Genomic DNA, 19,346 nt, shown 5'->3' with positions numbered 1-19,346 from the left:
GGATGTTAGGCTCAGGTAATCCTAACAAGTAACGGTCCGTTAACGTGCTATCAGTTCAACATGTGTACGGTTTTCTAAAACATATTTGATCTAAAACATTTTGCAAGGAGATTAAAATACAATTGTTCAAAATTAATGCAAACCCCCCACATGCGATATATTTTATATTGTTAAGAATTCGTGTTTATCCTTTCTCATCATTGTGTTTGATTCGTTCACAATATTGCTATGATCATTAACCACTTTACATATGGTATTGTACGTATAATAGCACGTTCACTTAATGCAGCCTACGTTTGCATTGAATGCACCGTTCAACAGGAGATGACACTCGTCTATGTTTATCGAAGATTGTGAAACATTATGTTTTACTATATAATTAAGTATCGTTCCTGTCCTTTCCTACTTAAATTCCGTGAGCAATATACCTAAGTCGTGCAATCATGATATTGTCTTTGACAGGGGTACTTCTTACAATTTAAAGTTGTTATTTAGTGCCACCTATGTATATATCATCGCCAAAAATTTGAAAACCAAACAAAAATTGTTAATATACCGGTGTTTGCCTAAATTTGTGTCAAATCTTTAAAAGCAGATTGAGTGTATAACATTATGGCACGTAATACAATGACAGTCCTTTCAAATGATCAGATATAAAACTGCTCACAGGGACCAGACAGTCAAACATGTAAATAACGAAACCAATTACATTTATCAGGAAATGGTATTGCATTAAGTCAGCAATACTATACTATACTAAACATACATACATACATACATACATACATACATACATACATACATACATACATACATACATACATACATTGATACATCATATCTAGTACTATATAATCTGTATATTCTAATTTTTAATAAGCTCTAATTATAAGAATTATATTAAAATATAGTGTTAGGCTGCGTGGTCATAAAATGAATAACTTAAAGTAACTGAAACCAACAATCATTTTCAAAGAAATATAAACATGAAAATTAGAAAGACACTTACAGTATTGTGAATTAATTCCAAATAATAGAATATAGAGGTATAGAATATTCCGAATAATTTCCAATACATTTAAGTCCCTTGATGTACCGCAATGATGTAATAATATAATTTTTTGAGTTCTCAATATAAAGCATCCTGCTTTAGTCCAATAAGTCAATGGATAATTTGTAATTCCAAGTAATAATTTAATAATTAACTCCTCTCAAAAATAATATTTGACGACAACTTCAAACTTTGATCATAGATTTTCAAATGCTAATGTTAAATACGAATTTATAATTGTTTCCATAACTCTATTTACACAAATGATCATCTGGCCTATTATGCTACTAAATATTCTAGAAAAATTAAATTTCCGCTGGAAACTTCAACTAATTATTGAAACGAAATTATGGTAATCATTTTGATCGCTTCCTATAATCATGACAAAAGCCAGATAGGAAACATCGAATCACAAAATTTAATTACGAACATAACAAAATTCAGGTAAACAAAATACATTAATTATATATACCAAATAGTTGCTTTAAAGTACAATGACGATTGTTAAAGACCCAATTTCAATAAAACTTGTTGCTGAACTACTGCGTAAATGTATTACCTTTCATAAAGGCAGTGCACTCTCGTCAGAACATTTAACATCTTCTCTCATTTCATACTACATACTTTATAATTATTGTGTGTATGCATCACCAATTCGAGCATGTGTTGCGTCGAAACTACACATACACCCGGGCACACAGTTTTAAAGCCAAGTTTAATGGGTTATTTTCAATGGTTATATCACGCGTGCCGCATATACACAGTTTTAAGATTTGAAAATAATCCGATGCACATTAGAATTTTTTAAAATTTAATGTATATACGTATTCAACTATTTTTTATGTATTTTTGATCGGAAGAGACGAACTGAATATCTGTATTGAATCATATTGCAAAGATGTAAAAGTGAATCCGTCTTTATTAAGATATTCATTTTCATGTTCTCAATACAGTTTTGCATTTGTCATCTAATGTAGGTTTCATTTATTTAATATACGCAATCCGAATAAACAAATCACTCATAATTCAAACTACTGAATTATGTTAAGACAGATACAAATATCTACTCTTATTGTCAGTAAGTGTACCTGATTTAACAGTATGTGATATTGCATCATTAAACACCAATTCGCTTTGATGTTAAGTGCATGCTGTTGTATATTCACATAAGGTAGAGAAATGAGTTGATAAGTAAAAACAAGTGATCACAGGTTTAAAGTACGATAATCTGACTTTGTAAGAATAGAAAAATCAAGTTGCACAGTTATAGAAAGGAAAAGAAAAAGTGATAATTAAATTTTTTCATTATGTAGTTCTTAAATTGTCTTTAAAGGGGCTGATTTTAAAGCTTTGCCTTTGTGTTTTGCAGTGTGCGGCAACTTCGTTAGTGCCTATGTGCAGTAAGATCATATCCTTCTCCCACGATCCAAAATTCCGTTTGAAAATTGCACTAGAGTTCCTGATGTTAAATATATTTATTGGTGTCGAGGACGTTTGATTGATTTCCCTCGGGCAAAATGTGGTTGTGATCGTTGCATTACATATATATTGAATGCGAACTGTACATCCCAGCTACAGATAGGTTACGCTGTATTAAACCTGAGCAGTTGTCAATTACACTTGCAATGGAGAGACTGTAAAATGTGTCTTTATCTGACACTATGTGAAGGTCCACCCGTCAGGCCAAGTTTTCATAGAGCTATCTCAGCGACAGAGAATGTTGCCAACATGTCACAGGATAAAATGACATCTATAGATATCAAAGTCACTTTGTGTGGGATATCGCTAACAACAGAAACATATTTTGCTGATATATTATTGTCAAATATTAATACAAATACAATAAATAGATTTGTTGAATGGGTGTCATCAAGTAATCCTATCTGGACCCTATGTCAATCAACCTTAAGTAGCACTTCAATGTCACATTACATGCATATACTAGATTGACCATTTGTTAATACCTAGGGCTATGCTGAAAAAAAAAGTAATTGGGAAATATAGTACCTCCGAATTTACACGATGACTTTTCTGAAACTTAAAACTCAGACAAAGAGATACGAAACGTTCATGTATAAAATAAAGTTGGATAGAAATGAAAGTGGGAGCTAAAGACTGAATTTATATGTATCACCCTATGTCGCATGCATGTCACGTATTCCGCTCATTTAAGGTTAAATCACAGCAGCAGATATAATGTTCAGTATGGCTTGTATTTGCTTAAGCGGAAAATTTACAGAATTCACTTTTAGAATATTGTCCACGTCCTTTTTAGTTCTGAATCCTAAAACATAAATGCATACATTTTGTTCATTTCAGTAAACGTTGCATTAGGGAAACCTGCCAGCCAGTCATCCACTTACATTGGAAGTGCGGAGTATCGTGATACAGTATATTTCCATTACTCAGCATATTTGGCTGTCGACGGAAATAATTCCACCAACTTTAAGCTTGATAGCTGTAGCTGTACAGATGCAGGTCACGACAGTGCCTGGTGGGAGGTAGATCTACAAGGTTCTTACCCGATCACTAAAGTGATTATATCCCTAAGAGGTGATGGTAAGTTGAAAGTAATTCCGGTTTAGTCACTACCCAATGCAAATATGTTGTTCATGGCTATCTACCGATTAAGCACTCTTACGTAACTGAAGTCTATAATGCATTAGTTAAATATATAAGGGAGACGGACACTGTTTGGTTCAATCACAATGATTTGTGTAAATCATGAGATTTGACTTGATATGACAAGATTGAGTTGTGTAAATTATGAGATCTGACTTGATAATGACAAGATTGAGTTCGTTTTCTGTATTCCATAAGCAGAACACTGAAAATTACTGTCGACAAATATGGAGAAGGTTCTTGACTTGTATCAGGGTGGTAAAATAATATTCTTTTCCACATATGAACCGTTCACTAGTTTAAGACTTCTTTCTAAAAAAGAGAATCATGCAGTGAATACATCATTTTCCGCTAAGGATACGTCCTTGAGTTAACTATTGTGTGAATCATTGCACATGCTTTTTCGATTTTGCTATCCCATAAGGTCGTGTTTACTACATTAACACTATTCGATACTAATGCAATCATTGTCCCCGACTGTACTATATTCTCCCATAGATTGACATGCCTATTTTGACGCGATGTTAAGAATGATATGATAACAAATTTGAAAGAATATATATATATATATATATATATATATATATATATATATATATATATATATATATATATATATATATATATATATATATATATATATATATATATATATATATATATATATATATATATATATATATGCACTTTGGAGGATTTATATTAGAGCTCCCATTAATGCTTAAGGCCACTAATCTGCTTGGTTAAGATATTATTTCCCTGCGAACCAACACACTTTTGTTGCATGGATAGGGATCATACCTCATCTGAAACGATCAGCATGTATCCAACAAGATTCATTAACATATATTTTGCCACGACGATTTATCTCCCCTATAAGAATCCAAGCTACTTTGTGTGTTTATGTTTTTTGGTTTCCGATTATATACGATATTGTTGTAACTTTTTGACCGACATTTTTGAATTACAGAGTCGTTGCAAACAACCCATTTCATTACACAAGGCTAAGTTTACCACAGTATATCTTGAAATGTTTGACAGTTTTAATTTCGCTGCCGTATAACGAAGCTGTGTTGATATTACTTTAGAAATGCAATATTTTTTGTTGTTGATGCTGTTGTTGTTGTAGTTGCCGTGAGTTGAATTTCATTTTGCCAAACACGATGAGCAATATATGACGCCTAGTACTTTGGTGAAAGAAGAACATGGGAACCATCATAAGAAAAGACACCGAATGACGAGATGAATACAATACTTACTTTTGTGTATTGCTGTCTCGCTTATCTTGAATGATGCATTTATTACAGCATTATATCAAAATGTCCTTATGGCAGAAAGTTGACGCTCTTCAAGAAACCGCCTCAAAATAAAACAATATAACAACACAGAGGAACAGAAACCAAGACACGGCACATCCTGTATATCAAAGTCCTAAAACAAAATTCTATACTCTAGAGTGCAGAAATTTTGTATACTTTAGTAAAGGTTTCTAAATGAAACGTTCAATATAAATGACCGACAAAGCAAGCAATGTTCATCGCAACGGCTACAAACCTAAATGGAGAATTTCTGCTACTGTTTTATGTCCAATATATTATTCAAAATAAGCATGACTAATAACCTAAATACTTTCTTCTGTATAATTATTATCGCCGCATTTAATAGAAACGGTCTAATACATGCAGGTATAGTGCTACATAATAAGCTTTAGTAATTTTAGCAGGAACAGTATCAGTACTGTACAGCGGTACATCAGAACAACTCTGGCTATATATAGCGGATTAAAAGCTAATATCTCCGAGTTTTGATAAAGTAGTTGCTCATGCATAGTAATAAAAACCCTTCAAAATATTCATAAACATGAGATGCCCAGCAATAAAAAAGCATTAATAAAATTGTTACAATTACGAAAAGGGTATATAAAATAAAACAAACAAATACGGCAAGTCATGTAATATGCTTCTAACGCATCGTCAAAGTTGTTTTATAATCATAATTCCTTCAAAATTTAGACTGCGTGACAGCTTTGCCAACCGAACTTGACATTTCATTCTCAATAATACCAACCTGACAATTTTATGAGCAGTTCGTGTTCCAGTAAGATTGGAATGTTATCGGTTTCTCAAATCATGGTTTGAAATGGCGTTCCGTGTTTAAAGAGATCCCCCCCCCCAAAAAAAAAATGGTAATTTCGTTTGTGGGGTTTCAATATATTTCATTCATTTAAGTACGGCTGTGATTTCAGAGGTTAAAATGGAAGTGCATTATACACATTTGTTTACATTTGCCAATGATTTTCTGTACCACAATCCATACGTTCTTAATAGAAGAGTTAGGGGTCATGATATTAGCTTGTTTTCTTCTTGGTCTCTAAACACAGGACTGGTTTCCGGTTTCAGCTGTTAGTTTGGAGCTGATGTTTCTAATTAATTTCATAAGTTTCCTTACATAAGTTTCCTTTCATAAGCATCACAACAGTGGAGATTGTTGGCACATTTAAGAGTCGCCGAAGTCATAGGTAATTTAACCATGTAACATGTTCGGGTATTTCTGGAAGTAAGATAATTTGGTTCACCACGTTTATGAAACCACTAACTGCCAAATGTGATTCAAAAAAAAAACTGAAATGATTCCCAATTTGCCTTTTTCAAGTTTATTCTCTGTTCTAGCCATTGAAGTATGGGAGTATTATCTACTAAGTGTACGGTAAAGTGGTCACTGTGATAAAAGTGATCACCAGCTTCTCATCAGAAGTCAAGCAAACATGATTACTTGCAGATGATAACACGTACGGAACGGCATGATCATATGGTGCGAAGATATGTAAGGTATCATTGAAAGATGATCATTATATTTCATTCTCTTTTTCGTCCATATCTTTACAGTCCTAAAGTACTAGTGTAGCTTTAAAGCCCTAGTAAGTCTCGGGTTGTTGGTAACTGTTCAATATGATTGTCTTGATAGTCTGATTGATTTTAGTGATTGGGTTGGGCCAAGTTGAGCAGAATGCAAGAGTTTTGTGTTATGCAGACTTACAACTGTAGACTGTTATACAGTACTGAGGTACATTGGGCTGTTAAGATTTTTTGGTTTTGAAAATGGACACTTCCTCAGAGGCTCTTTTGATATCCACGTTCTCTCAATCCACATTATTTGTGAATGCTTGCACAGGTTATGGATTGGTCAAGAACCTAACCGTGGTCTGGACTAATGGCCAGAAAATATTTAAATTTGCTTAATATTACTTATCAGTCATAGCATAGCTGATCCAGATTTGCCGAGTATATTTTGTGGAATTGTTGCTTTTAACCTGTCTTTCGCTTCAGAGAATGACATGCATATGACCTGTCGCATACGCTCTATTTCATTATCTTACTTCTAGTTAGGTCAACCTCTATAAAATCACAAGTGGTAGCACAGGCATTACACAAAAATATTTTCTTAGTTAGCTCAGGTCGAACCATTGTCATCTTTGTGCCCGCTTCTGATGCAGACTACCTTCACCCATCTTTTGTTGACCATATCTCTGGCAGTTAAATCACTGCATAAGATTAAGGGCGATGTAGCAAGACGAACATACCAGTAAACTAGAAACCATACTGTAATAACATCGCATTTTATGACTCATGTCGGAACTACCTAAATACAGAGTACATAATAGAATGAATTTATTCTATCCTATAGTGCAAATAAGACAATAATTTCACAATCCACATACCTCTACAACTGGGTATATCGCGTCGTAAAGACCTTCCGTAATGTAATGTTTGTCTCTATCATGAGTATATATCTGCACAGGCTACGAAGCAATGCAAGATCTATGCGCTCAAGATATATCGGTTTTCTCATCATAAGCACTTTGTTTATGCAGCATGGAGTGAACTGAATTCACTGTATCGAAATAATGTTTAATATTTATAAAGCACCCTCAGGCAACGCTCTACACATAAATGAACGAGTACGTTATATTCCACTAAAATGTAAACAAACAAATTGTATACAATTCATTAACATATGCCAAGGTAAATTGGTATACACATGAACCAAACTTTGATTCATGTATACATTGAAGAGCAATGGAAAGTGAAAATGTTAGTGTTCGTGTCAAACTACTTGCTTTACTGAGAACTTCGATTATTTTCTCTTGCAAGATGTTTGACCATCACAGTCCTACCACAGCCCCACAAATCTAGAGAAGTTGACAGTTATGTGGAAATGGTATCTACACAAAACAAGGTATTTTCGGGTGATCCTTGAAGCTATGTATCCGATGCAGTTACTTCTGCTAGATTGTCTACATTCTTTGACTCTCCACCCATGATCAGAAGTGTCACAACAATCACGAAGTGGCAGTTTGGTTTTCGTCATTGTATTCATTGATTAAAAATCTAGGTCAATTTCGTCGACCCTTCGTCGAGTAAGTGCCCATGTCTCTCAGATTTAATGATATTTGGCTTTGTTTATCACTCAGAACAAAATACCATTATTTCGCAAAACGTGCTCTCCATCAGATATCAGAGCCTTACAAAGGAACAAAGACTTGCCCTCAGCTATTGCGTTTGTCATATGGGGACATCAGATAGTGACATACACGGGGAAAGAACATGCGTTGCAGAATTGATACTTTCCATCGCACTCAGATGATATGACATTTATGACATCTTTAGGTTTCCAACACATCATACTATTCCTTCTATTTTAATGATGACGCTTAAAAGAAACAGGATCATTGAATTAGACTATGTTTTTAGCATAGTCTCTGAATCTCTCAGTGACTAACCTTCTGATCTCGCCTAAGTAGTGTATTGCTTTAAAGTGTAAGTCATCGGGATCATCTCTACCCTCTCTTACAATGATAGGATATGCATCCCCGACAAAATGTGAGGCTTTCTACTCAATCGCCTCTTACAACATGCATATTGACGCATCAAGCCTACTCTACAATCTCGAGTTCGCATGAGCATAATTCATTTTAAGAAAGCATTACATCGAATAAACCAAACTGCTATATACACATATCAAACAAAAAGGTACGTACTGTAAAGATATCTCCAAATAACTGCCAAACTTTGACATCATAACGAAACATTATGGTTAATAACGGGTTTGGTAAAAAGATGTAGTTAAAGCTTCTAAGGAGCAGTTTTTGGAAAATGAGTTACGTATGGCCAGTAAAGAAAAATTATGTAGCGATTGACTTTTGCTGGTTACGTGATTTGTTATGCAAATGTGTAAACAGTGGCCTATATACCTTAAAAACACCAGATCACAAAAAGGCCATCCGTTAATGTAGGCAAATATTCGAAACGTTTCAGCTCATTGGGACATATGAGAATAACAATATAATTGGCCTATTAAGGCACTTCTAACTACGAAAAGATGTAAGAAATATGTAATTGATAATATGTATGTTGATCATTGGAAGACAATTGCATTGTTTGTTCTTTTGCACAGAATGTGTTCAAAACAGCAATGACTAAGTATACCAGTATTCGGTTGTCTATGTTTTGAGGCTGGTCAGCATCACCCAATTATATACTATTTTTTCTTCTCATCTTTTCATATATCAATACGGATTTTGATACAGCTACCATTATAAATATATAAACTAATGATTTCATTTTTGAGATTATGTAATTAAAAATGAATATCTTTTGTGCCGATAGTCAATTTATTGATCTCAATGGAAGGTTCAATTTTTGAATATTTAATTTTAAAAAATAAACATCGTGTGGGAACGATACAATTGATGGGCTGTAAGTATTTGACTTGATAGGAAAGGATAGTTCATCTCGTAAAATTATAAAAAATCAGATATTGGCGAAACCAGCATGTGTGTTACATTCCTGTATGACATATATTGCATCAATGTGGCGTTAGCAAATGCAGAACAGAACATTTGACAAACACACATTCGTTTGTTCTAATACCCTACATATACACACTAGCATGTCTTGAGAGAACAAATAAGCACATTCAGTATTCTTAATTTTCCATATTTGATTTCTATTTCTTATCACTTCATATGTACGTTATTGGGGATGTAAGAAGAAAGAGTGTGAGGGAGCAGAAGATATACATTTTACGATTGCAAATGCACATATATTGATTGAAAATACATTCTTTTAAATATAATAATTGCAGTGGTCAATAGAAAATGAAATCCATTATCTTCTATTACCTAGTATGTAACCAATGTCTTCAGTTGTGAGATGTAAATGTGCCTTTTAATACATTGTTAGAGAAATGACACAACATTTGGTTGAAGTTGATTGCTAACTTGTTACATATGTATTTAAATCGGAATCTACCAAATTAATTATATTTTGGATAGATATATAAGTGAACTGATATACAAAACGCCAGCTCTCTATTGAGTAGACATCACTTTAAGCGTACACATACGTAACGTAACGTTGGTATGTGTGAACTACTCTTTACTTTGCAATATAAGGTCTTGCACGTGTTGCAAAATAATTTAGTCTTAATCTATAGAGATGTATCACTTTTAATTATATGACTGAATAAAGAATGACATTGTGAAAACTTACTACTGACATTAACCGGTTTCATACAAACAGATACAAACTTTCAAGGGAACAAAGATCTAGTATGATAGTTTCTTTGCTGACTACTAGCTCCTCGTTTTTCCATCTCTATATAAATATGTATATAAACATATTATAGCTTATATTGTTATCCATGGTATAAAACTGGATTTATTTATACATTACATAGTGATATGATCGATTAATGTGTACAAGTACACGATTTATATCTTGGTCAATGATTAATATTATACCTGAGAAAGGAATGATATAATATATCAGTCCTGTTTTGGAACACTTTTGACAATTTTAATATAATTAGTACGATAGAGACTGATATAGAGAGGTGAGGCATTAAACGTACTTTGACAATAAACACGGATAAAGAGTTGTGCTTATCTTATTTGCAATATTTTTAATATAACTATTTTCTTATGAACAGGCAGAGTATGTGTTGCTGTCGTCATTGTGGTCGTGTCTCTTTATGCAATGTCGACTAACTTGCTAAAAGTAATTTTAAGGTGTTTGAAATAGAAATTACATGATGATTACAACAGACTACATTTTGTCCCAAACTGAAAGGATATCGTCATTTGGCTTTAACTATTGTAAATGCACATAACAATCTGCAAAGCCCTAAGTTCTTTGCAAGACATTTTCTCATGAAAATTACTTAGAAGACAGTATAAAAATCATGGCATTGAACTTCTTTATATTTTCATGATAAGCCTGCTTATCCAAGTCCGATGCCAATTGTCAAACAATAACTGCGATTATTTGTTATTTATGTTTCATTTGAATGAGTACAAATAAGTCTAAATGTCTTCCCATCAGAAAAATACAAGTTCTACAATGCGCCTTCTAAATTATTCATGTAAAGAAGGTTTTGACCGTTAAGCTACAGCCTACCTCAGACCGGTACATCATACTAGTTATTTATATTATGCAGATTTGGGTACAGTTCTTTTTTCTTTCCACTGAAATATTTTCCAAATATCCCTGTTTGTGATAAGTTAAACTGCAAACGTGTTCTTCCAGAAGTTTGCTATGAAATAACACATACTTGTCGCACTTCACATGCATTTGTTTTTATCTACTTAGAGATTATTTTAGAGAAGGTATGGTGTTTCTTTGTCTAAGTTTCATCGTATTGACCTTTTGTTTTCCCTACACGATGGTAACCATAATGTTCAGTTTTGAAATCGTTAAACAGTAACCGTTCCTCATAGAAGACGCTAAACTTTATCCAATAATTGACTGACTGATATTTCGTATAAAACGTTTAACCAAGTCTGGCTTGAAATTCTCTACGCGTATGCATACGTGTCTGATAAATATGACTTAACATATATGGGGCGTCGATTATCTGCGGAATCTAAACATCCGAGTAAGAGGCATGTTGTCGACAAAGCTGAAGTTTATCTTCTCATCAGGTACACAGTTTACAAGGGCACATTCGTTACTTAAATGTAAATCAACTTATTTGAGGACCTTCGAAAGTATGTAATCTGGTATAACGACGGTAAATGTCCCCAATACACTCATTTAAGGTCCTAGAAACGTGCATATGCAAACCAATTGTACCTGTTGTCAATGAGTAATAGATCTCCAGTCCGAGTTGCCAAAGTTTCATTCTGCATTGAGAAATGAGATATGTATTCTTGAAAATCTTCCTTTTTCAAAACTAGTTCTGCATTGTTTTATTTTTGAACTCTGGATATCACCACCTGATGAATCTGTTCCATACGTTATTAGGAGAATTAAGAAAGAACAAATAAAATCTTCACAGAAGCTGCTAACTCTCACGCCGCGCAAGAATATGTATCCGCGAGTAATTTAGCCGAATTCGCAACAGAGCCATCCGGAAAAGATCCAGCGCATGATATCTGGTAAAACTACCCGGGCAGCAACCTAGTTAGTGTGCATCAGCCCCAACGCTGACATTATCGCGAAATTATCAAGAAGGTTTGCGTACATCCATAGCATAGTTTATTTCGATGGAGCTGCGGCGAAAGTGATTCTGCGTGAATGGGAACCAAATACATTCCTTGTGTTATTATATGTGATGAGATCTGTACTGTGCCTGTGAAAATATTGGAAATGATTCTCATATGGTTGCAAACTAAACCAGTTGCAGTTATCGCGTTCGGAGATCAGTGTCGACTTCCTCCGATCACCGGTGTAGTTACCAACGATTGGGTACATAGCTACTTCGATTTCTACGAATATGTTATCGATGATTATCGTGCCAGTAACTATCTTTTCAAACAGCTAAAAGTTTAAATGCGTTTAAAATCCGACCACGTTCAGAGTGAAGATATGCGTAAAGCAATTACAGAGACTTCCAACTAGTCTTTTATTGAGACGTGGGCCCCTGTTCAAGAAAAAGAGTTCGCGATGGTAGCCAGCAAACTGTTTCTAATCTTCATCATACAATATTTGTAGGCATGCCAGTTCTACTCGAGTACCACCAAGGTGATAATCGTGTTCAAAACAACGTTTCGAAGATATCAGATGGAGCGTATAAACATTCCGCATAAGACAGTTTTATGAATGACGTGGTCAATGTACGAAAGTGCGATGTCTTCTTTCTTGGTGTCTTTCATTCACCATAGGGATTAACCATGTCAAAAGCCACGTCCCTTGTAGATTATCCATATTTGTATCGAACGGTCAAATATGGGAAATCTTGCCGAGTCGAATGTATCACTCAATTATTCAGTGTGATTTACGAAGGCATCAAAAATTTCTCTGGGGTGTTTCATCATCAACTAATTGCAGTGTTCGCAGGTATAAAGGACAGCGCCCAAAATGATATATGTGTTGTTATCCGGGCAAGAGTGATAATTCGGCAAATACATCGATACATGCCTGGTAAACGTTGATATCGCAACGACGATTATTCGTCTATTATGATAATCCTATGATTATTCTTGTATTAAGGCCGTCCAGTGATTTTTGCTAGCGACATCACTTAAATAGCCGATGATAAACAATTTCTCAAAGTACAGACTGTTACGGCTTTTGTTCCCCAACCAGCTGAAAAAATAGCGCAACATTTGCAAAACCTCAGCACGCAAACAGCAAATTAACGTGCTAGGAAAATTTGGTTGTTTAATTTGACTTCCACATATTTTCGGATTTTCTAGGGCTTTCAGACAAGTTACTTTCAGAGTTAAACACAAAGCTGGCCCACCGTGGTACTGACGCTTAAGTTTTCTGCCACACTGAATGTGCACATACTGCCTCGACTGCAGTTCTACAGGCACAAATTACATTAATAAAACTCTCGCTGTGACTGGTCACGCTGGCAGAAGAACAATACTACTTTTATTAAGTCGTCATCGTGTCTGACAACGATGTTTTGGTCCATGATGACGTCAGATATGGTTCAGTACACAATAAGAGGGTCCATTAGATACAGTTCAGTGTCCAACAAGGAACTTGACCAGATTAACATGTCTCAGTTATAGCTACATATTCGGCATCAACCATCAAAGGTCGTCGTTGATTTTCAGCAGAACCCTGTCGAGAGAGCATACCACATACTGATGTCATTCATGTGGACGAGAGATTGAACTATTGGTACATGACTTCAGATACCTCAGACCGATTATACAACGCTGAAGTCAGGTATTGTTCTTCATTGGGACGTAAGAATGTATTCAGATAAGACTTAGTGTCTATCCATTTTCGAGCTCTATTGGTAGCGGTGCCTGGTCAAGCTGTCGCTTGTAGATTTATCAGCGTATGGTTGTCTGATACAAGTCTGATGGGGTTGATGGACAAATGAAAGTCATTGACAAAGTTAAATACACAAAGTATAATACAATGACGTACGACCATGTGCATTTGAGATTGAGCGAAAGCCAACTATGAAGCAACAATACGATTAAAGGGCTAGCCAATGCATCACGGACCAAATAAACGAGCGCTAATCAAACGAAAGATGGTTCATTTTATTGAAGTACTAAGGAAGGGAGTTCAACATTAACAAGATCAGCTTCAGGGTTAGCCGATATTGGCAAAACCAGGGAAATACTTCCATTATTTGCTGCATTACCAGCATTAATTGATATTGCAGCACAAGCTGCTGAAAAGCCCCTACGTTGGGTGCCGTTCGAACCGTTGACGGAATAAGCAAGATAAATAAGACGGCGAAAAATGCAACATAGTTGGGGACTGCGTTGAATACAATAACAAGTTGCTTGTGAACTAATATTGACCTGGAAATGCGACTACCGAGAATAAAGTACCAATCTCGAATGTAGAATTGAATGTTCTGGCGCGGCGATTACAATTCACATATTTCCATGCAGATTGTATCAACTACCTGCGTGGCTACATATACGTGAAACATGAACAATCAATGTAAATCCCAGCAAACGTCCTGGTACTCAGTGGGTTGCATACGCAATCAGATTATTCATTTTCATTCATAGAGGTTTGCAGGGCCGCTTGAAATTATCATTTCTGTCGGCAAGGCTCAAGCGCCTCAACACAAAACAAACACGACTGGCAATTTAATCGCGTTATAAATATAACCGTGGAAATATATATACGATCAAGATGCCACACGGACAGGGTGAGATTGCTGTCATGCACTTGGCAAAATCTGCCACCAGGGACGATTTAGTCAAATGAAGTGACCTTAACGATGTATATCGAAATAAACGTTTTGTTTCAGAATCAATTTGGTCCAACTAAAACTAATAATTTGAATGTGACGGATACGGCCCCTAAGGTGTTGAAGAGGGGGGATCTTGCCGTCTGGTGTTGGGCAGATTCAAGATTCGAAAATAAAGAATTGTATGATGAATACAAAAAAGCTATTTGAACGGTTAAGTACAAACTCCAGGGAGACTCTGAAGCCAACTCTTTTAGATAACCCAAGAAAATCACATTAAATCTTGTCTATATTACCATGAAATTCACCACGCTGGAAACATCGAACAGTAGTATTAAATGGTGACAATCTGAAATAAATCTTGAATATTTCCGTATAATCAAGATTATACGCAGATTTTGCCGTTGTTGATAAGAACTCCATCAGCGATGACATTGCTGTTATTGCCAAACAAACTAGGTGCTTTGGAAACATATATTGGGAGAGGAATGATGAATTTAAAACTTTATGATCTGGATTAGATCAAACCATCATTGATATTGAACCATCGAAACGGAAATTGGCGATCATATGGGAAGTTACCAAACCGCCCCCAACTGATGATTTTCAAAGCAACATAGCTGCATAAAAACCTCAAAGGATTGAATGTGTTTATCACAGTATTGACTACTATATTTGGTGTATGTCCAGAAATATTCTAAAGCGTTCAAATATTGTTACTACAACAACTACTACTACTATTATTACTACTACGACTACTACTAATAATAATAATATTAAATAGTTGCGGAACATTTACTTGGGTAGACATGTTATAAAATGATGCCTGGCTATACTTTAGAAAAGATTGCATTGGAATGTTAATAGTTTTGCTAATATGGATCTGGGACTTATCCATTCATTGTGTGAAATAAGCGGTTTAACCAATGTAATAGGTGTTATATATCTTGCATATCAGGATATTGGTGATATTATTGTTTAGGTATCCTAACGTTAAACTGATTTCCAGGTTACTCCTGTCGTCAAACCTCTGAACAATTTCAGTGTAAAGCAGTCTTTAGGGAGGGTACCGATTTAATTTAACCAGGGGTGGACCGATATGGAACGCATGAGTAGCCTTTCTTTAGTAAAGTTTGTACATGATATTGATTTCTGGCTACGCATGGTTTTAGTCTTCTGTCCCCATCCTGGAATCAGGTCAGATCATGCAGTCAGCTGCTTAATTTCAAATGTCGTGGACACAAAAACAATGAGAAATGGTCCCCAATACCCCATTACTTACAACGAAATTTAGGATTTTGGCTCTCTTCTTCGCTTTATCCAATCCTCTCATCTTAATTTCATAGGCCGGGGGTAGGGGTGTGGGGCTGCATCCTGACTCTGCGTGCGATTGACACGATAAACCTTTGATTGTTTTGATATAATTACGTTGAACTTACAAAGGCGCAAATAGACCTGTAGTTTGCCAATTTTAAGACCATGTTTCAATGCTTTCAACTTTCAGTTTTCGCTTTCAATGCTTTTGTCTTTCTTCATTTAGTAAATCTTGTTTGTAGATCCATGCTGTTATTAAAACAAACACGAATCTGTACTTTTTCTTGGATTTCTGCTTAGTAATTGCTTTGTGGCTGTATATTGCTGATTCCCATGACTAAAACCTTTCTAAGCTCGAAACGGTTTGCATTTGCGTTATCAATGTTTGTGATAATCTATACTTATCTTGCTGCCAGTTTGTATTCCATTGTACTTTTACAGAAAGACTTGGTGAATCTTTCGCCATTCTAGGTTTTATTATACACTAGTTACAAACAAATATTCTCTCTCTATTTTGCGTCTCATTGTTTAAATGATGATGTCTGACACAACTATAAACATAATCATTCAAATAGCCAATAGATTGTTCTGAGAATAAAAAATAAATGAAAGGAAAGGAACCCTGCAATGGCAAAGATGATACTTGTTATCATATGTTAACTATCCATACATTCAGCGGTGTGCATATATATATATATTTTATGATGTTAATATTACACATGTCGTACAGACATAGATAATGAGAACAAGGAGAGAACATACAAATATACAGGCAAAGAGACTTTCGTGGATATATTAGGATCATTGTTTTTAAGATTTATTTTTCTCACAGAAAAGCAGCAGTACTGGATGAACATCTTTCCTTATTATACGATATGTTTGTTTGCTTTTTTCAGGCTTTTCGCATCGTTATGACGGGTCCACGATATATGGAAAACAGGAAAACAATGTCAATAAAATGCTCACAACGTTAAACAAGAATGATCCTCTAGTAGTCACAGTAGATATATCGCCCTGGACACTATTCAAGGCAATAAGGATAACTAACGAAAGACGATTGGGGCGCGATAACAACAATGCCTTTGTATGTTTATGTGAAGTCCAGGTGTTTGCAGGTAAGACGGCAAATGGTACATAGATGTGATAAGATCTACACTTTCCTCACAAATCAAAGACTATACATTTTATCAAAGCATTTGTACTGAAAAGATTGCAATGATTATGACGAAAATCGACTTTGAGTTTGTCACGCTCCGTCATTTATATAGTTGCCAGAAGAGAAAGTATATTACATCAGACTATAAATGCAAATACGTACCTGTTTAAATGGTGTGTTTAATTACTTATTTCTGTCTGCTATTCCGTTTAACACTATCTTGTGAATACGACTATGGTTGCTTTATCATGAGTAGCTGTGGAAATTTAGTGCAAATTATGGTCAAACTAACAGCTGAAACCGTAAACAAGTCCTGTGTTTAGCTTGCTCAAGTTCTCTATATCACTGGAGCGAGCCAGAAGAAAACACGCTAATCTCATGACCCCTCACTCTATTAAGACCGTCTGGATTATGGTCAATATTTTGAGATGTGCATTATGAACAAGCACAGTGCTCCGCTGATATGTCATAATTAGAAATATTTTAGCTAGAGCTAAGCATACGATATGAAATATATGTGATTAAATACAAAGTTTCTAGCAGATTTGTACGAGTGATGTAACATTTGACGTATCACTTATATATTTTTGAGTTCTTTCTCTTTTGTCTGTTCAACTTAGCTTGATTGTAATCCATATCGCAAAGATGTGACGATAATTATTAGCTAAGTTTCTAATGATTGTAATCAGAAAATAATGTAAACATGCGCTGTGTTATGACTTGGTTCTGAAGATAGGCATACTGCATTTTTTGCTGTGTTTTGTTATTGAATTGTATGCTTTTAAAGCTGGAAGTAATATGTCCCAAGACGTTGCTAATGTTTGTTTCCGATGTACATAACTTCATAGAGGTTTATTGAGACTTTTCACAAATGCAGATCGAAGGTAAAGTACCATTCCACTTCCGTCCGTCCGACCGTTACTCAGTCCCCGTATTTTGCCTTTATCTTAATTTCACAGGCCATGTTAAAATCGCAGCATTGACACTTTGCTTGCAATGCAGACAATTAGTAAATATAATTCCATTACCTGGAGAATTTGCAAAGTTCGTTTTTCACAGACTTTGATTAAGTTGTTGTTTTTTGCTTGGTCATTTTCTCAGATATCGATATTGCGCAGGTTTCTCAGCTTTGTTTGTTAATGCACCTAGGTAAATACAGTCCGAATTCACCAAGGTCATGCCAGTTTCTCGGGTAGGTTTGGCCAGAAAGCATGCATTTGTGCATATTTTGACGGGTTTGTGACTGCGGTGACGTTTTACATTTATGTCAGTTTCAGAAGCATCAATGTGACAATCAGTGACGGCAATGTGCAAATACAGAACATCAAATTTATTCATTAACAAACATTTCATATGAGAGCCATTGTTATATTTCAATGTCGTGCTAGTTGACCTAAAATATCAGTTTGGTTTGGGAGTATACCGCTTACGATTTTGTTAACAATCTTGATATTTCTACATACCAAATAAAAGTTGTCCCGAAAACAACTTCATGATGTGTTGGCACTAAAATTTCCTACGAATGACACGAACTGTATATCATCAACTTCAAAAACGTACGTTAGAAAACGTTGTCTAGCAATACTCATATACAGTTTTTCATGTTGAAAGCGTTACAATATTATATTTAGGTTTAAGTACAAAATAAGCGGATTGTATCACCAAGTATCATACCTTTGCTAATGTATACGAAAAAAGCAATTGCTAGCTACATTTTACAAATATATTGGAATCGGTATAAGCATGGAACAGTTCAATCTAAGAGAAAAGTGAATCATTTGAATATACAGAAATGAAACAGTAATTTTACTGCCATAAGAATAAACAATTTCAATCTCATCTTCTTTCAGATTTGCGAGAATGCATGGATGGAACAAGTGTTTGTAGCAACAACGGGAATTGCATCACCACCCAAAGCAGCCAAAAATGCAACTGCAAGGAAGGTTTCACTGGAAAAAACTGTGGATTAGGTATTATGTCACGTTCATGCAAATATATTTGAGTTAGTCTGATATTTTTTTCTGGTAT

The 19,346-nt window shown here is 35.0% G+C and overlaps 1 protein-coding gene across 3 annotated transcripts in view; it reads left to right on the top strand.

Annotated features, from left to right (window-relative positions):
- The window catches only part of LOC149807731 (receptor-type tyrosine-protein phosphatase T-like), a 135,648-nt gene that overhangs the window by 16,619 nt on the left and 99,683 nt on the right, over positions 1 to 19,346 (top strand). For all 3 annotated transcript variants that reach the window (XR_016423352.1, XM_089969944.1, XM_089969937.1), the window contains exons 3-5: positions 3,371 to 3,610; positions 17,059 to 17,277; positions 19,169 to 19,288. Coding sequence is in view for 2 of the 3 variants with exons in the window: in XM_089969944.1 (XP_089826070.1) it covers positions 3,371 to 3,610; positions 17,059 to 17,277; positions 19,169 to 19,288 (579 nt within the window). In the remaining variant the exon portion in view is untranslated. The remainder of the gene's footprint in view (positions 1 to 3,370; positions 3,611 to 17,058; positions 17,278 to 19,168; positions 19,289 to 19,346) is intronic.

This window comes from Sinohyriopsis cumingii, chromosome 1 (assembly GCF_028554795.1).
Source record: "Sinohyriopsis cumingii isolate HCF-2022 chromosome 1, ASM2855479v2, whole genome shotgun sequence".
Lineage (NCBI taxonomy): Eukaryota > Metazoa > Mollusca > Bivalvia > Unionida > Unionidae > Sinohyriopsis > Sinohyriopsis cumingii.
The sequence above is the reverse complement of the archived record's forward strand: the minus strand, read 5'-3'. Positions and strand labels throughout refer to the sequence as shown.